General features: G+C 57.3%; 1 protein-coding gene across 3 annotated transcripts in view; it reads left to right on the top strand.

Annotated features, from left to right (window-relative positions):
• GALNT9 (polypeptide N-acetylgalactosaminyltransferase 9) overlaps positions 1 to 23,358 on the top strand; it is a 50,576-nt gene extending 27,218 nt beyond the window's left edge. Inside the window, exons 3-11 of one of the 3 annotated variants that reach the window (XM_074321824.2) lie at positions 3,082 to 3,248; positions 3,907 to 4,081; positions 7,081 to 7,278; positions 10,512 to 10,629; positions 18,502 to 18,687; positions 19,522 to 19,659; positions 20,222 to 20,317; positions 21,086 to 21,253; positions 22,512 to 23,358. In XM_074321824.2, the coding sequence (XP_074177925.2) occupies positions 3,082 to 3,248; positions 3,907 to 4,081; positions 7,081 to 7,278; positions 10,512 to 10,629; positions 18,502 to 18,687; positions 19,522 to 19,659; positions 20,222 to 20,317; positions 21,086 to 21,253; positions 22,512 to 22,658 (1,393 nt within the window). In that variant the 3' untranslated portion in view covers positions 22,659 to 23,358. Of the gene's footprint in view, positions 1 to 3,081; positions 3,249 to 3,906; positions 4,082 to 7,080; positions 7,279 to 10,511; positions 10,630 to 18,501; positions 18,688 to 19,521; positions 19,660 to 20,221; positions 20,318 to 21,085; positions 21,254 to 22,465 lie in introns of all 3 variants that reach the window. The other 2 variants (XM_074321825.2, XM_074321826.2) reach the window with 2 other exon arrangements.
• Positions 23,359 to 25,495: the final 2,137 nt, after the last annotated feature.

The following is a 25,495-nucleotide window of genomic DNA, read 5'->3' as shown; positions in this document are numbered from 1 at the left end:
AGCTCGGTGAGAGGAGGCGCGGCACGCGATGGTGACACGATGGGACACGATGGCCGTGTCAGATCTGCTGTGAGGCGGTGCAGCCTCTGGCCCTCCCAGGCCTCCTCCAGCACCTCTGCTCTGAGATGCTTCTGCTCCATATGCCGCTGCTCCTGCCGTCGCTCTTAAGATGTATTTCCTTCCTCAAGTTTTTTTTTCCAGTTTTACATATTTTGCAAGTTCATGAAAATTGTGCGTTCCAACTTTTTTCCTCTACAGAGAAATAGAGTGAAGACTTCTTGTCATAAAGCATCTTTCTGAGAGATGAGGTCTCCCTGCCGGGTGTCTGGCCCGTGTCAGTGGGACAGTCTGCCTTTGCAAGTCACGCTGGGGCTCTAACTCCAGCCGTGGGGCAGGGGCTCCTGGGAGGGCTCTGCTGGCACACAGGGCTGGAGCCCAGGTCCGTTTGCGCCTGAAGCTGAGGTCTCAGGTTCAAATCCCGACGCCAGCACTTACTATGCCAGGGGGAGAGTTAGCCCTCCAGGCCATAGGGTCGTCGTCTTTACAATGGGGGCGTTTGACTCCTATTACGCTTGCTGTGAGGGGTAAGTGGACTGATACACCAGACATGCACGCGCTGCGCCCCCGGGGCCGCGAGCTGTTGCTGTAGGACGATTGGTTCTCATAAGTATTAATCATCGTGATCGGTGACTGTCACCGTTGGTGAGCACCATGCTTGCTTGCCATTGCTAGTAGTTATTATAATTACTAGTTGTAAGTATTGGTTAATGTAAGTGTTGGCGATCATGATTAGAGTTATCAGGATTGGTTTTCTCCAGGACTTGGTGGGTGATCCTTTCAGCGCCCGGGAACCCCAGTGTGCCCTGCAGACAGCAGCTCTTTCTCAAGGCGTGGGATCAGCATTACTGGAGTGAGGGGCTAGTTTTGTCTCCAAATACGTCCACATCTAACCCCCAGGACTGCAGACGTGACCTGGTTTGCACATGGGGTTCTTGCCGATGTAATTAGTTAAGATGAGGTCCCACTGCAGCAGGGCGGCCCTAATCCAATGATTGGTGACACACAGGGACAAGGCTGGGATGACAGAAGGCCCTCCCCGTGTGGGCCACAGGACTGCCCAGGTCACACTCCCACAGAGCCGCGCCTGCTGCAAAATACCTGCATTGTAAAACTACGGTTTTCTGTTTTGCAAATATGACCACTTTCTGTAAATGTCCTGTGGGCATAGGAAAAGCCATTTCTTCTCTGAAGGGTTAGGGACACACCATGTACCTCCCTCCTGGCCTAACTCACAGACTGCGTGGTTTTGAAGGCAATGCACACGCGAGGTTTCATCAAACTCCCGTAAATCCTCATGGTTTGACACTCAGCTGCCTGTCACTTCCTGAAAACGGTTTATAACCATTTTTCTCCTTCACAAAGAGCCCTCTTTGTGATGCCTGGTTTTCTGCACTAAGTTCTTTCCTGGGTGATGTTAGGCGGCATTCCTGCTTTGGGCGGGGGTCGTATTTGCCTGGTACCTTTCCCAGTTCAGTATATTTTCGACTTTTTTTTATCACTTTATTTTTACTTATATAGATATATTTTAAAGATTTTATTGGGGAAGGGGAACAGGACTTTATTGGGGAACAGTGTGTACTTCCAGGCCTTTTTTCCAAGTCAAGTTGTTGCCTTTCAATCTTAGTTGTGGAGGGTGCCATTCAGCTTCAAGTTGTTGTCCCCTCAATCTTAGTTGTGGAGGGCGCAGCTCAGCTCCAGGTCCAGTCAACGTTGCTAGTTGCAGGGGGCACAGCCCACCATCCCTTGCGGGAGTTGAACCGGCAACCTTGTGGTTGAGAGGACGCACTCCAACCAACTGAGCCATCCGGGAGCTCAGCGGCAGCTCAGCTCAAGGTGCCGTGTTCAATCTTAGTTGCAGGGGGCGGAGCCCACCATCCCTTGCGGGACTCGAGGAATTGAAATGGCAGCCTTGTGGTTGAGAGCCCCCTGGCCCATGTGGGAATCGAACCGGCAGCCTTCGGAGTTAGGAGCATGGAGCTCCAACCACCTGAGCCACCGGGCCGGCCCCCTATCACTTTATTTTGAGTGTTTATTGTAAATAGCAAATGGCCAGGTTATGTGTGAGCGTGAGTGTGTGCATTGAACTTAATTGAAAGGCTACTGCTATTTTGAGGAGATTTTGTTTATTCACATTTATTACAGCAGCCAATGTACCTAACTGGGCTCCTTCTATCTGACTTTATCTCAGGTATTTACTTTTCTGTTTCTTCCTGTTCCCGTGTCTTTGATTTTGACGGTCCCCTTTACCCTTGTGAATTTATTCTGTTACATGATTCCAGTAACAGCCCCTTGCCTTCTTCAGACGCATTGATAAATACACACTATTTAACTACCGCTGAAAACGAAACATTGCTCATTACGCCCCCCTCTCCTCCAGGCTCTCATCCCCTCCCTGCGGACTATTTGCTTTCCCTGGTCCATTCTTTCCCCTCCCACACCCCTATCTCCAAGATAAGACCTTTGGGAGAACAACATGTTTTCCCCCTCTCAGGTTTGACCCAGGTCATTTGTTACTTTGGTTCCTAATGACTAGGCTTTCCTGTGTAGACACAGCTTTTGTCCCAGTGGCCTCATTTGATGTTTGCATTCCCCCATCTTGGGTGGCCTGTGTCAGGGGACAACACCTGCTGTGTGCAGTGCCAGTAGATGCCAGCTGTCCCGGGGCACAGACAGCTGGTCATTGAGGCCGATGTGGGCTCCAGGCTGGGGCCCAGGCACCTCCACTGGACCTGAGATGATTGCTGCTCCGTTTCATGTCTCCCACACCTTCCGAGGGCACCGGGGAAAGGCTGGATGCCTTATGAGTGCAATCCCTGCCTTTCCACAGGCAGAGGGCTTGGGCTCAGAGCATGACGCCCACGGTACTGAGACCACTGTGACGGGACCATTTCTCACCATGTCAGGCCGGGTTTTGGTTGTGGCATTGCTGTTGCTCTTTCACTGGTAATAGGATCTCGAACTGGGGGCACCAGGCTCCCACCCCCCAGCGCTGACCGCTGCCCCACACCCTGCCTCCCACAGGTGCAGACAGATGACCTACTCGGATGACCTGCCCCAGGTCTCTGTGGTCTTCATCTTTGTCAACGAGGCCCTCTCCGTCATCCTGCGCTCCGTCCACAGCGTGGTCAACCACACGCCCCCCCAGCTGCTCAAAGAGGTCATCTTGGTGGACGACAACAGCGACAATGGTGAGTGGGGCCAGCGAGGGGATGCGTGTTGGTGTCTGGAGGCCGTAAATCTGAAGTCAGGGCAGCTGTCATCGCCACTGTCTCCAGAACTTTCCATCATCCCAAATGGAAACTCTCCCCATGAAACACTCACTCCCCCTCCCCCACCACAGCCCCTGGCACCACCATCTGCTTGCTGTCCCCATGAATCTGACTCCTCCAGGGACCTCATATACGTGGCGGGCATCACACAGTGTGTGTCCTTTTGTGACTGGCTTATGCCACTCAGCACCAAGTCCCCAAGGCTCATCGTATTGTGTCAGGTGTTAGAATGTCCTTCCTTTTTGAGGCTGTGTGGCTGGACTGGATTCAGCCGCCCCCTGGGCACCACTCCCTTTCAGGGCTGAATGAGCCATTCCATTTGCTCCTGTATCATGACACTGGCCTCTGAGTGAATCACTTTCCTTTGCTTCCCACTGGAACGCCGTCCATAGGGGGTCTATGTCTGCGTGGCCCCCAGCACGTTGGATCACGTCCAGCGTGGAGGGTCCCCTTGCATATTTATGGAATGTGGATCCAGGGCACCCAGCGCCCCAACCTGTGCTCGCTGACCTCTAGCCTCGTGACCCCAGGCTCCTCCCGGGGTCGCAGTGCTGAGATGTCTCTATCTCCCCCGCAGTGGAGCTCAAGTTCAACTTGGACCAGTACGTCAACAAGAGGTACCCGGGCCTGGTGAAGATCGTGCGGAACAGCAGGCGAGAAGGCCTGATCCGGGCGCGGCTGCAGGGCTGGAAGGTGGCCACGGCCCCCGTCGTCGGCTTCTTTGACGCCCACGTGGAGTTCAGCACCGGCTGGTAAGGGCGGGCGCAGGCGGAGAGCTGAGCTCCCAGCCTGGCACTGGCTTCGTGGAGTCCTTGCAGGAGCCAGTCAGAGGTGATGGGGCTGGCAGGCAGGAGGCGTCCAGCCACACGGCCTCTCCATGCCCAGCAGCCTCACCCCAGAAACCGTGCGTGGGGGGCGGGTCTCAGGATGTATCCATGTGAGGACCGACCTGTACCCCAACCTTGAGCCCAGAGTCATTGTAATTGGCTAGTAATCCCAACAGGTGACAGAATAAAGCGAGGACAGGTCAGGGAAGTCCACACAAGGTTGGGGACCATTGCTGTGTATATGTTCGGTTTATAGGGTCCTGGTACAAGCCACTGGGCACAAGTTGGAAGCAATTTCTTGTCCTTATGGAACATTCTAGATCAAAGGCCACACGTTTTGTGTCACCCCCACCACGCAGGGGCAAAGTGGGCTTCTAATGAGAAAGGTGGGGACGTGGGGCACAGGATGGTCTAGAAGCCCCACCCACAGGGAGGCGGGGCCCTGAGGTCCTCCTTCTGGGTGGGGGGCCATGGGGGCCCGTCCAGCACATCAGCAGCCTGAGAGCTGGCAAGAAATGCAGGTCCCTGCGACCTAGGGCTTCTGGGGTGGGGCCCAGGGGTCTGTGTCCCCCTCCCGGGGGCTCCTAGAGTGGCCAGCCTGGGAGTGGTCCTGGTGCCTCTGACCAGACCCTGGTACCCTGAGCCAGGTTCTCACAGATGGTGTCTGGGGACGTGTTGGCAAAAGAGTAGGATGTGCTTTGGAGTTTTCTGGAAAGCCCTGCTGGGCTCCTGGCATGTTTCCGTATTTCCTCTCTGGTCGCTGCATCTGGGGGGCGTCCCCAGAGCCCTTGTTGGGCCCAGGCCCTACAGCGGACACCAGAGGATAAATGGCAGCTGGATGGGGAGGGCAGCGGGCGATGACTGAGGCAGGCTGTGCAGAGTCACGGTGGTCGGAAGCGTGCGCAGAGAGAAGGTCTCCTGGCTGTGTGTCGGGGCGGAGGGGCGGGGGCGTTAATCCCCCGGCGTGCTCCGTTTCCCAGAGTGGGGACATTAGACGCATGCTCGCTGTCAGGATTACATGTGTGTGGAGCCCCTGATGGTGCCTGGCTCCAGGCACAAGGCTGCCAGATAAGTACCTACCTGGGATTGTAAACCAGACGCCAGGGCCCAACGGATGTTTGAGGTGGCCTGGGACGTGAGCGTGTGCTTTGGACAAATGAGTGTGGGCAGAGGGAGGGTTGCTTGGTGTGTGAGTGTCTGAGGCCCCCGTAACAAATGACCTGCTTCAACAACAGGAATTCATGCTCTCCCAGTTCTGGAGGCCACAGTCCAAACTCACGGTGTCCCAGCACCGCGCTCCCTCTGGAGGCTCCAGGGGAGGGTCCTTCCTGCCTCTGTCGGAGTCTAGGGGCTCCAGGCATCCCCAGGCTGTGGCCACATCCCTCCCATGTCTGCTTTGGTTGTCGTGAGGCTTCTCCTCTGTCTCAAATCCCCCCATCTTTCCCTTAGAGGGACCCTGTCACTGGGTCGAGGGACCCCTAATCCAGGATGATCCCACATCTACAAAGACTCTGTTTCCCTTTAGGTCACATGTACAGGTTCCCGGGGTGCACCTTTTCGGGAGGGCCACCCTTCAACCCTCTTCCAGCTTCTGGTGGCCCCAGGTGCCCTTGGGTGTGGCTGCATCGTGACAATCTCTGTCTCCGTCATCATGGCTTCTGCCCTCTGTGGGTCTGTCTCTCTTCTGTCTCTCAGAAGGACCTTGACCCTGCCATTGGATTCAGGGCCACCTGGTAGTCCAGGATGATGTCATCTCAAGATTCAGAAGTTAAATCCACAGTGGGTGGGGGGGTGACCCACACCCAGGGGAAGTCAGCCCAGTTGGCCCCCTTGTCCCACTTCGACAGACACTAAAACTCACAATTTTTATATCAAAACTCCCAGCTCATTTTTAAACCCTGTGAAGCCTAAACTAAAACATCCTGTGAAAAACTGTCCCCGAGGGAAATGAGGGGTGGTGGGGGCATTGATCGGGGATGGGTGCGATTGCTTTGGACACGTCCCACAGGCACGGTTCAGGGGTCCCCACTGGGTCCAGTGAGGGTCTGGCGTTTGCGGTCTCCTAACAGCCTCAGCTGGCTCAAACAGGCTTGGCCTCTCAGGCAGATGAGTGGAGACTTCCTTCCACGCTCCCTCCACTCTCCTGGGCATCCCAGAACCCCAGGACCGCGAATGTGTTCTGAGGGTTGGTTCCGTCCATCCCAGCACGTACTTGACTGACGTTCGAGTTCCCCTCCTGGCCCCCATTTCTCTCTCCTCTGCCCATGAGGCTTTTCTTTCCCTATAACATCTGTCACCTCTGTCCTTAATTACGTATTGTCTGCCCCCCACCAGCGTCATGCTGTTGTGCAGGTCGCGCACTGCACAACTGCACTCGATGGTCTTTCTCGTCCCTCCGCTGTATCACAGGCTCCCCGAGGCGAGCGCTGTTTTCCTTTTTAGTTCACAATGTATTTGAATTTTTTAGAACAGAGTGTGGCACATGATTGGTCCTCAGTTGATGCTGTGAGTGACTGTTCCTTCCACAGGTGCAGGCTTAGGGTGTGGGGAGGGGGGACGGAAATGGATTCGGTGGAGGGAGAGACCCAGTGACAGATTCAGCTGACCCTCTGGGAACTCTGGAGCTAGGACAGCTCTCGGATATGTCACAGATTTGGCCACAATGGTTTTCACATCCCGTGTCAATCAGTCATTAGCTGTGGGCTGCCCCAGGCAGGCCAGACCTTGGGCAGGGGAGTCTGCAGCCCCTGACCCCCATGGCCCCTGGGCTTCCCGAGGTGAGGGACCCCCAAGGGGGTCTAGCTGGCCATCAGGCCCCGTGTGGCCCCGGCTCTGGACTCCCGCTGGGGATGAGTGGGGCCGTCCTTGGGGATGGGGCAGGGTTCCTGCCCCAGGCCCTCCCTCACGCTGTGCTCCTCCCGCAGGGCCGAGCCCGCCCTCACGCGTATCCGGGAGGACGGCCGGCGTGTGGTGCTGCCGGCCATCGACAACATCAAGTACGACACGTTCGAGGTGCAGCAGTACGCCAGCGCTGCCCACGGCTACAACTGGGGCCTCTGGTGCATGTACATCATTCCCCCACAAGACTGGCTGGACCGTGGGGACGAGGCCGCACCCATCAGGTGAGCCGGCCACAGCCCCACCAGGTGGAGCAGCGGCACTAGGGTGGGAGACGCCCCCCGCAGAAAGCCAGGCGCCAGGCGGGAAAGGGAAAATGGCGGAGGCAGCTGGTGTGCAGTGGGACATGTGACGGGAAGCCTCAGAGCTGGCTCCGATTTGTGACCTGAGTGATGACAAGGTCAGGTGGGGCGAGGAGGACAAAGACAGAGACAGACAGACAGACAGACAGACAGAGGGAGGGGTCGAGACAGAGACAGAGACCCACAGTCAGACCCCGTAGATTGTCCTGCAAAACATTCATTTTATTTTGAACCAGTTCGCAAACATGATAATGGAGATTTTCGCAAATTAAAAATACACAAATCCAGCATCTTTTGAAACATGGGAAGGGCCACGTTCTTACAAGGCAGCAGTCGGCTGAGGCGGAGAAGTGGCCCATATCTAAATGGGCGTGTGGTCCCCAGTTTGCCATGTCCCCACCACTCCCTCTTGTTCCCCGACACTCTGCCACCACACCTGCTTGGTCAGTCTTCATGCACCTGACCTGGCTCCCATTCCCGTCGCTGATGCAGCTTCCGCAGCTCCCAACGCGGCCACTAGTCGGCCGGTGCCCTGGGAAGTGTGCACTTCAGAACCTGGTATGACGGCTGCTCGGGCCCAGCCAGGCCGGAGGGGTTCCTCCAGGAATGAATGGGCATCTGTGGCATCTGTTGTCCGCCTGCAGCCTTTGCCAGGTCTCCCCACCAGGTTTGGGACTTCAGGGGCCAGAGCTGGGACCCTCCCTGCCTCGTCTGTACAAACGGATGCCAAAAGCCTGGTGTAACAGCTCTTTGCCCAGGAGTCACCAGGACTGTCTATGCTTGTACCTTGATAGCCCTCTGCTCCCAGGAGGGTCTCAGGGGGCGTCCAGGCACCTGTCCTCTGCAGGCAAAGAGCCGTCCAGTGCTAAGCTAGGCCTCACAGCCGTCTGGGCGTCCGGCAGGGAAGCCAGCAGGCACCGGGCCCCAGCCCCACTCTGTACTGGTTTTGGGGGAATAGTGACACTGCCATCACAGGGCTGCTTGAAACAGGAGGACTAAAGAAAGGGTCCCAGAAGCTGGAGCGGCAGCTCCCCAGGGCCTCGCACTGTCCCCTTGGTCACTTACTTGGAGACGGGCTCCTGACAGCTGGCAGCGCTTGTGCAGTGACCAAGAGGAGTCAGCGTGCACAGAGCTCGGCCATGTCCAGAGCTGGACAGACAGACGTCTCCAGAACCCCAAGGCAAGGAGCAGTGGTGCAAAGGTTCTTCATTTGAAGTGCACTTGATAACCCCCGTTTGATAGCAAAGCAAATGCCCAGTGTCTGACATTTGAGGAGTCAGTGAAGTCAGAGAACCCAATGGGAGGCAGGTCCCGCCAGTTTGGGCAGCTTCTGGATGACCCAAGCTGCACAGGAAGCAGGAGTCTGGGGCCAGACTGCATTTTGTCTTGAGCTCTGCGGCTTGATAGCACCACTGGGAGAGCTTTTGAAACCCTAGTGCCAAATCCCAAATAGAAAATGGATGAAAGCCTTGATCAGATACGGCATACAAACAGAGACCCACGGGAGACAGACACATGGGGAAGACAGACAGACACACGGGACACGGAAGCTTCCGGGCTCCCAGAGGTGCTGCACAGGTGAGGGCTGGCGCTCCGAATGGCGGCAGAAGGCCACGGCCTGGGACTGGCCAGGCTGCGCGTGGCCTTGCGTCCCGATGGGAGGAGCCCTCGGTTCCGCGTGCTGGGGGGGGGCCTTCCCACCCTCCTGCCCGGTCGTTATTAAGAAAGTGAGAGAAATGTCTGTTGCATGTTGGTGAACTGTAACCCAGCCACACACTTGCTGTTAAAAGTAAAAAATGGCGTTCAAATGTCGGGACCATTAGATCCGTGGTCAAAATCCAATGACAGAACAGATCGGATCTTTGCAGAAGTAAAAGGATGCCTGTTTTCTTGGACAACTGATGGGCACCTACCCCTGACTTTCCAGTCACAGGGGGCAGAAATGCTTCTCTTAACTTGTGGTTGAGACCAGCTGCTCTCTGCTGATTTCATTGGAGAGGTATTCGGTGACTACAGGAGCAGCGGGGGCATGAGGCAGGAGCGGAGGCAGTGGCTGTGGGGCCTTCAGACCCAAGGGGGCCCGCTAGTTCTCTGAAGAAACTAAGCCCTCAGCCTGCAAGGGAATTCTCTTTGTTTTGAGGCAAACTCTTCCATCAAAAGCTTGGGAGGTCCTGCTTGCTTACAAAACAAAGACTGTGTTTACTTCTTGCTAGAGAGCTATGTTTCCTTTGTCTCTTCTTTCATTGTTATCCCCACCACCTAGAAGACACTCACTGTATCCCAAATTGAAGATTGACTGAATGGATGGCTGGATGGATGAATGAATGAATGAATGAATGAATGAATGAATGAATGAAAGTGCGTACCATTCGCAGTGATACTGTCCCCTTACTCTTCACCACCCTGTCTCAGGTGCCTGGCTTTCTCATCACTGCTCCATGAGACCACTTCCCATGGGGGCACACACAGCACTGACACATTGTTAATGCAGATTAGAAAAAACTGTACCTAGCACATCCATGTGTGATTTCACAGACACGATTGCTTGGGACAAGGCAAGATTTACTGACATTTCAAAAATACATAGATGTACACAGAATTATTACAGAAGTGACAGTACAGTTGATAGCCTGTGGCATACAGCTGCCCAGGTTGTGCACTTGACAATCCCAAGGCATGTCCTTCAGAGTCTGACATCCATGAGCTTCTGTAGATTTGAGCAGTGCACAACCTACACGACTGCCCGTTCCAGCACTGGCTACTGATACACAGATACGACAAAATAATGAGGAGGGTAGGCAAGTGACTCCAGCTCGGGAAATGATGTTCAGGGCAACCAGACAACTCACTGGGAAAGTGATTTTTCAAACCCCGACACTAAGTGGCCTGAATTGAATGGCCACCCAGGCTTGAACAGGCAGTTGGACTTGGTCTGTGCTGACTGCTTCTCCAGGCTCTGAGGGATGCAAAGCCCAGCCTATGGTGACCCCACCTGAGTCCTCGCAGCTGCAGAAATAGCTGTGGGGAGCCCTGAGCTCAGTGACCCGTGGAGGTGAGATGCTCAGGGATGAGGTGTGGGGGTGGGCAGAGGGCTGGGCCCACGCAGCGCTCCGGGCTGCTGGAGACCCGCTCACATGCTCTCCGCGTCCCCCCAGAACCCCCGCCATGATCGGCTGCTCGTTCGTGGTGGACCGGGAGTATTTCGGGGACATTGGCCTGCTGGACCCAGGCATGGAGGTGTACGGTGGCGAGAACATTGAGCTGGGCATGAGGGTAAGTGACATCTTGGGGGAAGGTGCATACGGGCGGGCCTGTGCGAAGTGGGGCCGGGCTGGTCTGTGGCCCCAAAGGGAGCCAACGAGAGGAAACTGAGCACCGACACCAAGAAGCATTGTGCCTGTTGAACATAAACACAAAAGGTTGTATTTCTTATGTTCATTTTTATCACTCAAGCCACTCACGTCTGTTGTCTTACATTAATGTGTGGGCTGGTGGCATGGGTGGAAATCTTAGAAGCTTGTCCCTTTGGCACAGGGAGTTTGAGTGTCTGCAGTGAGGAGACCCACCCTTACGCTGTTTGGGGTATTTGTCTTGGTTGGATGTAGAAGACGGGGGTGCAGGCGGGAGTTTAGGGGTGCTCGAATTCCCTAGGACTGCTCAGGGGGAGGGAGCGTGGGGAGCAGCTTGGTACGGAGGCCCCCAGAAGGGCAGGACACAGCTCCGAGGGGCTGGAGGCGCTGGCTCACACGAGGACGAGGACACGCCACCCACTGAGGGCACCAGGCACCTCCCTCGGAGCCAGAGCTGACACCAGGTGCCTCAGGCCTCCTTCCCACCCCTTCCCTCCACCCCAGACTCTCCTCCTGGTTTTAAACCACCTCTCTCTCAGTACATAGAGAACTGGTGGAAAGTTCTAGAAGAATCTTGGTTGCCAATCAGGGACCCCAGGGTGGCAGAGCTCCTTCTGCCAGGTGCCCTAAAGTAAGGTGCTCGCAGCCCCACCGGAAACATGCTGGGTCACCCGGTGCTTTGGGTATGGGTTCCCTCAGGACAGTCCCTCCCCCATGGCGTGGACAGTGCCAACCTCAGCAATGGCACACGATGCATGTGGGCAGCGGCTTTCGAGGTGGGAAAGACTCTGAGAGCAGCTCCCAGCCGGCCAGCGCCTGGCCCAGACCCTCCGTAGCCCGTTTCCCGCAGGTTGCTGGCCTCAATTAACACACGCTCTGTGCACCGTGTGTGCCAGGCCTGCAGGGAACAAAATATGGGGTTCCTGCCTTTCTGCAGCTCCCCTGCCAGGGGCGGAGGTGGTAAGAGGAAACAAAGTGCCTCACTTGGTGAGAAATTTGAAAAGGAGGAAGAAGCAGCGGGGAGGTAGGGAGTGCAGGGAGGGGCCTGGTCAGAGTAGGAGACAGCTGCAGAAGACCAGGTGCCACAAAGGAGCTGTGCACCTAGCGGGGCAGGAGGGGTGTCCCTGGCAGAGGGAGCAGCACGTGCAAAGGCCCTGAGGCAGGTCAGCCTGTGTGGAGAGCAGGAGCGAGGCAGGGCCACTTCTTCTGGGAGTGAGTGGGGGCCCTGGGGAATTGGCCGCTTGCCTCCCAGGGGTCGCTCTGTGATTTCAGGGTGGAGGGGTGAGGGGAGAAGCGTGATGCCTGCTGTGCACAGGGCCTGTAAGTACCCCCAAATGAGAAGGGCCTGGGGCCAGGCTCGGGGTCTCTGGTGGCTGAGCTCTGTGGTGTGGGGCTGAGCTCTGGTGGGTCTGTGGTTTGTTTCTGGGGCCTCATTTGTTTCTTGGGTTTTGCCTGTGGGCTTTAGTCACAGAAAACATTATTTAAGGCAAGTTTTAAAAAATGTATAAACGGTATTGAAGTTGCCCATTTCAAAGCCGATTTGCTGTAAGCTTTTAAGTTAAGCCTAGACATGGTGTTATTACGGCTGTAAGTGTAGCTGGTAAGAACACGCACCTTCCCTTTTTCTTTGATGAATGTGTGCTTAACTCGGGTCAAACAGATTAAATGCCATTAAACAGCAATCAATTCCATTTCTGCCTATAGTTAAATTCCCCTGAACCTTTAAAATGGCGCTGATAAATGAAACTTATTTTCTTTCCTCTTTAAGCATTTTGAATGCCTGATATCATAGCAGAAATTCCCCCAAAGTGTTTTAAAAAATTCTTGAGCACCTAATAAACTAAACTTTGGCCAATTCTCAGGTTCTCAGAAACGTTTCAGAGTTTAACTCTCTGCCATGGTCCAATTTTAAATCACGAATTCAGAGTCAGCCCTGCGAGTGTGGCCGTCACTTTCCTGAACTGTTTTGATCATTAAACCCCAGACGTCTGTGAACGATTCACGAACCTGACAGTGCCGGTCCTCTGTGTCTGACTTACTTCACCGTCTCTCCATGCGGCCCCAATCTTTTCCGGGGTCAGAGAGGGTGTCCACATGCCCGGGAACAAGGCCCAGAGCCCCAAGGAAGCTGCAATGGCATCTGTCACCTCTGCCGTCTTAGGCACCAACAACTGATGCTAAGGAGGGGCCTGGAAGCCGGCGCTGCCTCCGACCCCTGGCATTCCAGGAGCCTGGGCAGGGGACAGCCCTGGGGCGGGAAGACCAGCCACTGTCACAGATGCCAGGCGCCCAGGCTGGAGGGGCCACGAGAAGTACCCGGCTGCCCTCCCTGAGCACCTTTCTTCTTCCAAGGAAACCTGCTGTGGGTCTCAGGTGTCCAGTAAGCATGGGGGACACACACGGAGCCGACAGACATGGGGGTGGCAGAGCCTGGTGAGAGTCCTGGTCCTGGCTGGAGGGGCGGGTGGGGACTTCAGGTGCGGACCCCCTGGGATGGGGAGTTCCTGCAAAGCCAGGTATCTGTGTGGCAGGAGGGAGGTGTCAGCCTGTGGCAGCACTGTGGGAATCAGCGCTTCCTGAAACCGGGCCTGGGCGGGGCGCTGCGTGGAGCAGACTGTCAGGCTTTTAAAAAACGGAGCTCAGAAGGGAAATCTCCAAAAATGATACACAGAGTTCTGTAGAGCAAGTGTGAGGCCCTGACTTCTTGTTCAAGTGGAAAGTTCTGTGCTGTCAGAAGGAAAACGATAGTGGGGTGCCTCTCGTGTTTGTGTAGGTGACGTCGGCTGTGGGGCAGCCTGCCGGGGCCGCTGGTCATCGTCCTTTTCCTGGAGGCCTGGGCGGGGACACTGAGCTTGCTTCACGTCTCGCTTTGATTTCCTTGCCTGGATAGTGGTGTTGGTTATATGGACTGCCGTGTTTCCCCGAAAAGACTGGGTCTTATATTAAGTTTTGCTCCAAAAGACGCATTAGGCTTATGTTCAGGGGATGTCATCCTGACAAATCGTGCTAGGGCTGATTTTCCAGTTAGGTCTTATTTTCAGGGAAACATGGTTATACAGAGGATGGGTGGGTAGGTGGGTGGGTGGATTAATGGCTTTATCAGTTGGGCGGATGGATCACAGGATCGGTTTTGGAGCCATGGATTATTACAAAGGCAAAGAGAGAGGCCAGCTTGAGTAGATGTTGGCCCTCACTTGCGAGGTGAAGTCCCATTGTCAGTGTTTTCAAGGTGAAAACCAGCTTCCATCACATTCAGTGGATCCCAACACCCAGAATAACAGAATAACACTCAGCAGAGACACAGCGTCGGCTGCAAAGTGGCACATACTCCCATCGGCACCTCCAGGGTAGTGACACGGCATGTGGGTGTAACACGTGGACGTCAGGAAGCAGGCCGGTCTCGGGAAGATGATGACCAGTGAAGGCCAGCGAGCTGCCCAGGGACCAGTGCTGCAGCCTGGGGACCCATCGACATTGCCACCAGCCGCTCCTCCTGCCACAGAAAATGTCCTGTGTGACAAGACGCCAGGCTGGGGTCCCGCACGCCACGTTCCGGCTTCCCCACTCCTTGACTGTGCTGGGGACAGCTGGTCCCTACGTGTCGCCCACATGATAACCCTGCTGGGAGAAGCTTCTGAAATGCTGGCCCCACAGCTCCGCTGGCACAGACGCTGCTGGAAGACATGGACGCGCACGAGCCCCAGGGTCTCTCACCTGTGTCCCTCACCATCTGCAGCGCGTGCTGCCTGCCCTCCAGGGGGCCTAGTGGGCTGGTCATGCGTATGTTTTGCTTCCCTCCCTTCCTGCACTGCCTCTCCCCCCACAGGAATGGCAAAGCCCCTGTGTGTCACAGAGCCCTGTCTCCCTTCCCTCCAAGTGTCCGGCCACCATCTCGTTAGATATAGTATCTTGCTGAGTCCTGGACAATGGAATGGGAGTGGGGGTGATGGGTTACATCTCAGGCCTGGCTGGTAAAGCCCCCACGTGTCCCCCACACCCTCATCTGTCTCTATCCACAGCTGAATGTTGAGGTGGGAGGGCCCCTGGGGCAGCACAGCCACTGACAGAGGAGCCTGGTCTCTGGATGGCGGCGTGGGCAGCCCCCTGCACCAGCTGGCCTGCTTCGTCTGGAGACACGAGCCAGACGCTAACTGCTGTGTTAACCCACTGAAATTCAGGTGTGGATGGGAGCCACCGGTTCATGCTGCGGACACAGTACAGGACCCTGCTCAGCATTCTGGGCCATCATGGGGGACAGGGGACCATGCCACCCTCGCCTGGCCCTCAGGCAACCTGGCAGGGCCGAGCTCTTTGGAAACGGAGAGACTGTCTCCTAGGTAAGCTTGTCACAGCTCTCAGCCAAGGCAGCAACTGAAGAAGCAGTGTCCCCAGGAGCCAAGAGTCATGCCCAGAAAGCCTTTCCCACCTGAGCCTACACTAGAGAAGGCACTCCATCCGGCCGCGATTTAGATGCCAGAATGCCTCTCTGCACATACGTGCGCACGCGCGCACACTCACGAGGCAGCCTGCAAAGGGCTCATAAAATTGCAGCCCAGGGTACAAGGAATTGTTTTGTCACTGAAACCCTCTGCTGCCACCTGCAAATCTTAGGAGAAAGAGTTGAGTGTCCTGGTCCAGTCGCCGATGAAACCTAATGACTTCTGTTCCCCCGAAGCAGTGGAGATGGAGGCAGTGCGTCTGACTTGGTGGGCAAACCCGAGGCATCTGTGCGGCATTTCCTTTAAACGCGGGACCAGGCAGCGGCGGGGACGAGCCTGTTAGCAGCAGCAGACGGCACGCTGGCCGCACACGCGTTTGCCCAGCAGCCTGATTCGCGTCCAGCTCAGCCAGAGACTAGCCACAGGGACAGATGGGCCTCTGTGAGGTGACCACCAGGCTGCAAGGCACATCCTGCTCTGGGATGAAAGTGGGAGGGAATTGGGGTCTGTCCCCCTGTCACCTGCTGTCCTACCCTCAGGTGGCTGCAGCCCTGACTTGCTGTTTGAAAGCTTAGGTTTTATCCTTATTAAAGTGAGGTGAGGCCTGAGACCAGGGGAGGCTGTCATTGAGAAGGGAGGGTCCTGAGAGCTCTGACGCCATTGGATGGGGGAGGCCTGGACCTCAGGCCGGAGAGCGCTTGGGAGCTTGTACCTGACAGCAGCTCTCCAGGCATGTCCTCCGGCCAGGGCACTGCTTCAAGGGGACAGCTCCAGGCGGGCGTAGATGGCCCGTGTGCCGCTTTCCTGGCTGCAGGGAGGCTGTGCTGTAAATTAAAGGAACTCAGAGTCCAGAAAAGCAGCTCCATAAAAATGATGTTGGATACATTCTCCTCCCATCCCCCGCTGCCATGTGGGTGAGAGGAAAAGCCACGCCTCCAGGTCACTGACTTCCTGGCTCAGGTCACAGGAAGTGCAGCTTTTGAATAGCAGTGGCACTCCAGAAAAATGTCATTTTGATCATTGCCGTGGCCTGAAGAAAAAAGGGGCCGGAAACGAGAGAAATGTCAACCTGCTTCAGAATGAATGTTCTGAGAACGTGGATAATAGGAGGGAAGACGCTTGGGGCCATGTCACCTGGCTGCACACTCCCGAGGCCACTGGCCACCCCCCGTGATGGCTCTGGCCCACCCCAGCCCCGCGGGCTCACAGTCAGGCCAAGACCCACATTGCCCGGCAGCGTCGAGTGGTGGCTACAATCTGACTGGTTTTTTTTAAAAAAGATTTTATTGGCAAAGGGGAACAGGACTTTATTGGGGAACAGTGTGTACTTCCAGGACTTTTGGGAAATGGTAATGTGTTTTTCCCAGGACTCATCAGCTCCATCCAAGTCAAGTTGTTGTCCTTTCAGTCTTAGTTGTGGAGGGCGCAGCTCAGCTCCAGGTCCAGTTGCCGTTGTTAGTTGCAGGGGGCGCAGCCCACCATCCCTTGTGGGAATTGAACCAGCAACCTTGTGGTTGAGAGCCTGCGCTCCAAACTGAGCCATCCGGGAGCTTGGTGGCAGCTCATTGACTTCATTCTAGTTGCAGAGGGCGCAGCTCACTGTCCCATGTGGGAATCGAACTGGCAACCCTGTTGCCCAGAGCCCGCGCTCTAACCAGCTGAGCCACCCGTCCGCCCCAATCTGACTGTTTTGACAATGAATAAGGCATTGACTGACACCCGTGCTGACGCGTCAGTATTCCTGGATTTCTTAAGGGCTGAGTCTTACCTGTAAGGACAGCTGCCGCTCTGAACTCCCACCCTCAGGGACCAGCTCTGAGAGGCTGAGATCTGTGGGGATGAGCGGCGGGGCTCCTGGGGGTCCCTGAAGGCCCCGTGGGGGTCCCTGCTTCTGAGCGCCTTCCCCTGAGCAGCTGCCTGAGACCTGACACCTGGGCCTCCCATTGTGTTTGCTGTTTCTATTTGGGTGGCAATTAACCAAACTGATTGAAAAAATTAGTGGTTGAGACACAAGGTGAGTGTGACGGTAACATTTAGGTCATGTGACCCTGCTCTGTGCCGCCTGCACAGCTCTGGGTGAAGAAGCAACTTGGGGCTTCACCCAGTAGTTCTGGCTCCCTGCCTCCCCACGAGCCAGCTGTGTGATCTTGGATTTGTTTCTTAACCTCTTTGTGCCTCAGTCCTTATTTTCACCCATAATGAGAACAAGGTTAATCCTCCACCTGCCCCAACATCAGATCGTTGCGGTTTGTCTTCATCCCACTGCCACCTGAGGGTCCAGCTTCATCAGTTTGGAACGTAACAGCAGAAAACCCCACTAACCAAGGCTTGAACAGATAGAGATGTAGTTGTGTCGTGAAGCCCAGACCTGATACAGCAGCCGCACAGTAAGCACAGGAACTCAGGCTGTTTCTCACTTTCCATCGGCCGTGGTCATAAGATGGCTGCCACTGCTCCAGACCTCCCACCTGCTTTCCTAGTGGGAAGAAGGGAAAGGGGGCAAAGCACCCTGCCAGCTGGGTCTGTCTCTTTTTAGCATAAGCCACAGCTTTCCCAAAACCCTATCCTGAGACTTCTGCTTACAGCTCATTGGCCAGAACTGTAGCTACGGGGGGGGGGGGGGGGGGGCAGGGAATCCGGGGTTTGTGATGAATTGAGTCTGGAGCCGTGGCTCCATCATCTCTCACCTAGAAATGCCCCCCACTGGCCTCACTTCACTCTTGCCCCCACAACCTGCTCTCCACACGGAAGCCGCCAACCCAGGGACGCCCCGAACTTGAGCCTCGAGCCATCTCTGCCTTCTTCTCCCACGTCTCAGCAAGCCTTTAGCTTAAAATCCTCGTGGCTGCCAAGTTTAAGTGGAACATACAGAAGTGAGAGGGGGTCATGGTGCAAAATCTATTTCTGTGATGGGTGAGGGTTCAAACGGTCAGGGATTTGGGGGTCTTAGTTAAGAGGAGCCACTGAGTGTCGACTTCTTTAGACCCAGATCGTGTGTCTGTTTGGGTACTTGAAGGGGTGTTTGAAAGGAAGCTGCTCTTTTTAAATTAGATTGTGGGTTTGTCGAGGGTTTGGTGGTGGACATGAACCTTCTTGGGCCAGGCTTCTTGGCACAGAGCCAGCATTGCGTGGATGTGGGGTGGGCCCCAGAACGGGGATGCAGCCCTGTCCAGGCTTTGGTGAACTTGACCCCCAGCCGTGGCTGCATTTCCACTGGTGTCCCCTGGACGCACCCACAGGCACCAGGCCTCCTGGTGCCCCAGCAGGTGTGTCCTGGGGTCTGTGAGCGGGATGGGGTGGGGGGCAGGGGTGGAGGGGCGGAGCCGGCCACCCAGAGGGGCCGCTGTCCCCGGCAGGTGTGGCAGTGCGGGGGCAGCATGGAGGTGCTGCCCTGCTCCCGCGTGGCACACATCGAGCGGACCAAGAAGCCGTACAACAATGACATCGATTACTACGCCAAGCGCAACGCCCTGCGGGCGGCCGAGGTGTGGATGGACAGCTTCAAGTCCCACGTGTACATGGCCTGGAATATCCCCATGACCGTAAGCCAGACCGGGCAGGGGAGGGGCGGGGCCATCGAAGCCAGAGCCAGGCCCTTGTGGACAGTACCCTGGGAACAGCCTTGGGGGTTGACAAAGCGCATAGCCTGTCCTCATGGGGCAGGGCCTCCCGAGCTTCTCAGCCAGGACGGTGAGAACGTCATCACTTCCACCAATGAGAGCCGTTTCCAGCAGCTGTTAAGCTCATTGGCAAGCCGCCCACACTGTGCTGCTTCAGTGGCAGACGTGACTCAAGCGTCACTGTTCCTGCTGGGTGAGCCCCCAGGAGGATAACGGCCCCTCCTCAGTCCACAGGGTGTCCTTTCGAAGCTGGGTTCAGCACGGAGGCCAGTGAGTGATGTGATGGTGACGATAATGAGGCAGGAGAAACTCAGAGAGATACTGTTACCCCCACAGAGTGCTCCAGTCTCACACAGGGGCTCATGGCTCCTGGGGGCAAAGCCAAAGCACACTGAGGTCCCCTGCAGGACCCTGAGTGAGGTCTCAGGGCCCGCCTGCTGTGGGGATGGTGGCTTCTTCTCCCCATGTTTGCTGCTGTCAGGAAGCAGGGGCTGGGCACAAACCACAGGTGCCCAACCAGCAGCCTGGCGGCTGGGGTGCGGGAGCTTGGAGAAGTGTGCTTGGGTATGCATGTGTGCACACGTGTGTGCACGAGCATGTATGTGTTTGCATGTGTGCACACGTGTGTGCACATGTGTGCATGTGTGGCTGTGTGCACGTGTGCGTATGTATGTGTGCCCCATACTCATGGCAGAGACCCGGGTCCTGGGGTCTCACGCACTCAGTGCCCTTCCTGCCTCGCTTTCCACCTCGAAGAACCCAGGAGTGGACTTCGGGGACGTGTCTGAGCGGCTGGCCCTGCGCCAGAGGCTGAAATGTCGCAGCTTCCAGTGGTACCTGGAGAACGTGTACCCTGAGATGAGGACTTACAACGACACCCTCACGTACGGAGAGGTACCGCCTCCACTGGGAGGGCCCTCTGGGCAGGCAGGCTTCCCCAGGCCCCATGCCCACCTGCCCATGTCCTCACACTGCAGCACCCCAGCCCCAGTGTTCCCACCTATGCCATCCCCTGTGCCCGTGTGCATGTCCACGGACACCAGACAGTAGCACAGGTGCGTTCCCCTGGGCGAGTCCCACCTCTGCAGGGGGCCCAGTCTGTACACGTAGGTGAGGGGCGAGTCTATGTGTGCCTCCCCTTCAGAGAAGCCCAGCCAGTCTCTTCCTGCGAGCTCCCCCACCCCTGCTCCCCCTGCCCCACCCCTGTTTCCCCTCCCCCACCCGTTTCCCCTCCCCCACCCCTGCTCCCCCTCCCCCCCTCCCCTCCCCCTCCCCTGCTCAGTGAGGATGCCCTGGTGGGTCTCAGCCACCCCTGGGCATCGGGCTCACACTTTCCTGAGACGGGCCCAGAGCAGGCTGCTCGCCTGTCAGGGGACGGGTGTGTGAAGCCCCCTCCAGCCTCGCCTCCACCTGGGGACCCTCTGCCATGGATTTCTCCTTTGGTTTCTGGTCGTAGGTGAGGAACAGCAAAGCCAGTGGCTACTGCTTGGACCAGGGAGCAGAGGACGACGACCGAGCAATCCTCTACCCGTGCCACGGGATGTCCTCCCAGGTGGGGCGGTGGCTTCCCTGACGGCAAGTGGGAGGCGGTGCCCCAGGGGGCCTGCTGGGCGTCCTGGCCCCTGAAGCCACGCGAGTGGCGCGGGGCCCTCCAGGACATGCTCACGGTCACACTCATGCCAGCTGCTCAGCCTTCGGTGCCTCGGGCCTCGGCTCTCCCATCCCTCAGGTGGGATGACTCTGCCCACCTCTCAGGGCTGCTGTGTGGACAGCAGTGGACATGTGGGCCAGCATTTGCCACCATGTCGATGTCACCTAGCAGACGGGCCCTTCACACAACGCTGCTGCTGTTTATGGAGCACTTTACATTGAGTGCCCATTGGGGCCTCACCAGAGCCCGAGAGGCAGGCACTGTCATAGCTCCTGCTACCATTGCACATGAGGACACCCGGGCACAGAGAGGTCACACAGCTGGGCAGGGGCTGGAATCGAGAGCAAACAACCTGAACTAGGACTGGCACACATGACCTTGGGGCCGCCCTCATGTGTTCGCCTTGTGATTCAAGGTCAGATGAGGTGACCTGGGCACCTGTGAAATTCTCCTCCCCGAGGCTGAGGTGCTGAGCCCCACAGGGTGAGGCTCTGAGCAAAGTGCTAGGGGGCCAGGGGAGCAGGGACATCACGAGGCCGACCCCAGGTGGGCTCTCCACGCACACCAGGTGTCCCGGGAAAGCCGGCACTGGTGACAGGGCCCCCCAGCCCAGCCCGGCCCAGGAGGCGGTCACCTCGGGTCACCGGCCGGCTCTCTGGCCTCTCCCAGCTGGTGCGTTACAGCGCAGAGGGTCTGCTGCAGCTGGGCCCGCTGGGCTCCACTTCCTTCCTGCCCGACTCCAAGTGCCTGGTGGATGACGGCAGGGCGCGCACACCTGCCCTGAAGAAGTGCGAGGACGTGGCCCGGCCAGCCCAGCGGCTGTGGGACTTCACCCAGGTCAGTGGGCCCCTCAGGTCAGCCCGTGGGTGGGAACTGAGGGCAGTGGGAGGCCTGAATCAGCTGCTCCCATGTGAACCCCATCTCACAGAGGTTCGGTGGCTTGCCAGGGTCACGGCCAGGAAGGGCCAGTGGCTCTGACCAGCTCTGGGCCCCACACCCCCTCCTCCTGCAGCCTCCTGGTGAGGGGTTTTTGGGAAAGGATAAGGTATGACAGCCACCTGAAGCCCTCCCCCCTCTACAGGCCCAGGGCCGGCCTGGAACTCCTTAGGCTCTGCTGGAAACAGCTCCCCCTCCACCCCGGGGCTTTTGGGGGCTGCTGGGCTCGAATCCCAGGCCTTGAGAACAGACCTGTGGGCTGACAAGTTTAAAGCTGGCCTCCCTGCCTGGACGGATCAGCAATGTGTGCCCCCCGCCCAGAGCTCTGCCCATTCCTCATGCAGGCCCCTCCCTGGACCGAGGGATGCAACCAGCACACACACACTCAGTGTGCAGCTAGGTGGACCCAGGGCCAGAAAGGGCGCTGAACGTGTGTCCAGCCCTGACCCAGGGTCCTGAGGCCACGTCCCTTCTACTCTCTGCCTGGGGTCCTCTGGTCCTGAGCCCCGCGGATCTACTCTCTGCGTCCCCCCCACACACACACACACCTGAGCTCCCGGTGGGCAGCGTTGTCCTCTGGAGACACTGTGATCTCTGCCTCACCTCACACACCCTCTGCCAAGGCTCCTGATGAGCAGACTCGTGACACGTTAATGTGTGACATTGTGTGGGGCTCTGGTTACAGGACAGGCTGCAGGGATGAGCCGAGCTAACAAGGGTCAATGGTCCCCAAGGGGCGGGGCCTGGGACGAGGTCAGTGAGGGCCGGACTCAGTGAGGACACAGCTGGAGAAGAACGGAGAACAGACAAAAGATGGTCCTGGGGTCCTCAGGCTCGGGCCAGGGCCCCGTGTGTGTGGGGACTAGAGGGCCTGTAGAGGTGACTGAGGGCAAATGACCAGCCAGGAGCCAGGGAGGGGCCTGCCGGGGGGAACGCCAGCTCAGGGGTCCTGGACTCTGGTGTCCTGGGGGCTCCTGAGACCCCGGGAGCAGGGCAGGCGGGTGGGGGGAATGTACGAGGACAGAGGGACAAGGGGACAGACTGGACCCTGAGTCTCCGGCGGCTGCGAGTGACCGCACGGGCTTCCTTGGCTTACTCCCCGGATGCTCTCAGGACGGCCCCCAGGCGCCCGTGCTGACTCAGTTTCCCTCTCCTGAAGAGCGGCCCCATCGTGAGCCGTGACACTGGCAGGTGCCTGGAGGTGGAGCTGTCCAAGGACGCCAACTTCGGGCTGCGGCTGGTGGTGCAGAGGTGCTCGGGGCAGAAGTGGACCATCCGAAACGGGATCAAGCATGGGTGGCACTGACCCCGGCCCCCTCGCCTCCCCCAACACAGACGCCGAGGGCCTGGGACAGCCACCCTGAGCCAGTGCCCAGAGCCGGCTGTGCCCTCACCATCTCTGGCTGGGACCTCCCGCCTGCTGGCGTGTGGTTGGGTCCTGTCCCCTGTGTGCTCGGGAGGACAATGCCGGGATTGGCCCCCACTAGGAGCACAGCCCTCCCAGCCGGGGTCGCTGACAGCAACTCCAGCTGCAAACCACGTGCCTTTCCCATGGGACTCTTGCCCAGCCGCCCGAACAGCCACCTCTTCTGCATGTGCTGAAGCCCCTGTAGAGCCCCCAGGCAGAACTGCCCCCTGTGAACTCAGAGGGTGCGGGCTGCCCTTCGCTGCCCTCCTGTGGTCGCCCCATCGGACTCCAAGAGCAAGAGGAGCAGAGCTTCTCGACCCTCAGCTGGTGAGACGGGAAATGGGACGCCAGCCGCAGTGTCCCAAAGACAGCCCATGGGCAATGTTAGGAGAGGGCGCCCATGTGACTGCTCCAGTCCAGTGAGGAGTGGCTTAAAGGATTCAGACCTGTGTCTCGTCCACCGGAGTCGGAGCTGGTTGGCTGGCCAGGGGAGGGTCCCTGCCCCAGCGTCTCACCCAGCAGGGGTCAGCCAACGAGGACCCACGGCCCCTCACCTGTTTTTATAAATAAAGTTTTATCGGCACATGGCCACACCCTCCCTGTTGATGTACTACTGTCTACGGTGGGTGGTGGCTTTCAGCTCCGGGGGTTGAGAAGCCAACCCCCCACACACCCTCCAGGGCTGTCCTGGGGCCTCCATCATTGGTGGTGGGAGACGGGAAGCAGGATGGCAGTCCCTGGGGCGTGAGGGCTCTGACCTGCACTTGGGGTCAAGGGGTCATTTGTGGTTTTCTTGCCCCAGGAGAAGCAGAGCCTGCCCTTCACTGTCCGCCAGCCCTGGCCCGGTGGCACATACCCTTCCCTGGCACCCGGCCCACTGGGCATGTACCCCAGAGTCCCCTCCTCCACTTCTTTCTGGGGACCCTGACCCCCCCCCCCATTCCTTCTGGCCTTGCCTCCTGCACCTCGGAGAAGCTCAGCAGAGAATTCTACTGGCTCCAGCCTGTATCCCCCAAAACTCGCTCTGTTCCAGATTTCCCCCAAATTTTAAGACAATGATGGAGCAAAGAGCTGGTGGTGAATGAACCTCAAAAGTCAGTTGCTAGTGAAGGACCCACACGCTGGGTCCACAGAATCCAGAAGTTTCCCATGCAGCACTGTTAGGGGGCAGGGTATACAGGCTGGGGTTTAAAATGGAAGATACCACAGCCTCAAAATTACACCACAGCCTCCAACTTACACACGTGTGTTACGGTTCATTAGGCAAGTTGACAGACAAAGGCGGCTGGTTTGCAGCCCGCACAGGATCTCACGGAAAACTTGACACCTAGAAAAGCCCTTCTCCACTTTTCCACAAACCTGCGTCTGGGAGGTGGTACGTCCATGTTTGAAAGCCTGCTCTGTTCGTCAGGGTCTGCGGGCACCAGGGCTTGTGAGGGTGGAGGAGGTGACCGGGAGGGGACACTGAGCTGGGTCCCCGGGCTGTGGGACAGGCGGTCACCCCTGTCCTCTGCGGGGAGGCGCCTAATGCCCTCTGGCAAGAGGCTCTGAGTCCATTGTAACCGAGGAGGAACGAAATGGCCTTGATAGAACACGGTCACGGAACGCTCTTATTTTTCCAGTTACGCACTTCAATCCTTACCCGCCTCATGAGGCCTGGCTTTGCCAGAACTGCCCGGGAATCCTGGGGCCAACTCAATGTAAAGAGCCCCCACCCAAACGTGGGCTGGAAAGACGGAGCAGGATGCCACTGCGCAGTTGCAGCTCATGGCCACATGGTGGCGCTGCTGAGACGCTCCCCCGCGCAGTTTTGTGATGGACACTTGGTCAGGGCCGGTGGGACGTCCGGACTGGCCTGGACCCGCGTCTGCACCGCACGCGCGCGCGCCCCCACGCTGGGGCGCCTCCCAGGTCTTTCCAAGTCATGGTGACATGCACTTCCATCGAAGTGCCCGGGGCTCAGAAGCCCACCCAGCCCCATTTCCTGCAGCCTCTAGCCTCTGGCTTCTTTTGCCTAAAGACACAACTGTTTTTCTTCTTTGTCTGTTTTAAAAGCACACACTTTCCACGGCGCAGGTCTGGGATTTCATACCCCAATCCTACCTTCCTGCCTCTCTGCCTGGCCACCTAGTTTTTTGTTTGTTTTTGTTTCTTTTTAAACAACAGTCGTGTTTTAAATGGCCAAGATACAAGCAAATAAAATGTAATAAAACTTAACCACTGGCCCGCTTCTTTTATTAATTCAATTATAAATTGGCTCTGTAGCAAATTCAGAAAAACCCACATCATTTGTTTAAAACGGTTCGTTGGTAACCAAACATAATAACCAGGGCCCTGGGAAGGGTTATTAACAAGCTTCAGATAGGAGCAGGATACACAGGTTTCTTTCCTCCCAGGTGCCCTGGATATAGACCATGTGTATCCAAATTTAATTTTGTCTAAAGAAACGTTCATCACTCTAGAGGATCTACCTTACAGTTCAGACTGTCTGGGGGGGGGACCCTGTGGGAAGCAGCAGGTGGTGGGATTTGGCCCAGGGAATGGGGTCCCCGGGGCAGAGAGGTCAGCTTCAACCCCTGGAGCAGGTGGGAGAGGCAGCCCCAGAGGCCTCGGCGGGGTGCAGGCCTGGTGAGTGCTGGCCAGGCACCCCACGAGCAGACAAGAATGAGTTTTCTCCAGAACAGGCGAAGCTCTCATGTGGTCGCCCCTAGACCCCGAGGGCAGGCTAGTCTGGA

This window comes from Rhinolophus sinicus, chromosome 9, assembly GCF_057876585.1.
Source record: "Rhinolophus sinicus isolate RSI-liver-muscle chromosome 9, RSI-T2T, whole genome shotgun sequence".
NCBI lineage: Eukaryota > Metazoa > Chordata > Mammalia > Chiroptera > Rhinolophidae > Rhinolophus > Rhinolophus sinicus.
Note: the sequence above shows the minus strand (reverse complement) of the source record. Positions and strands in the feature narration are given on the sequence as shown.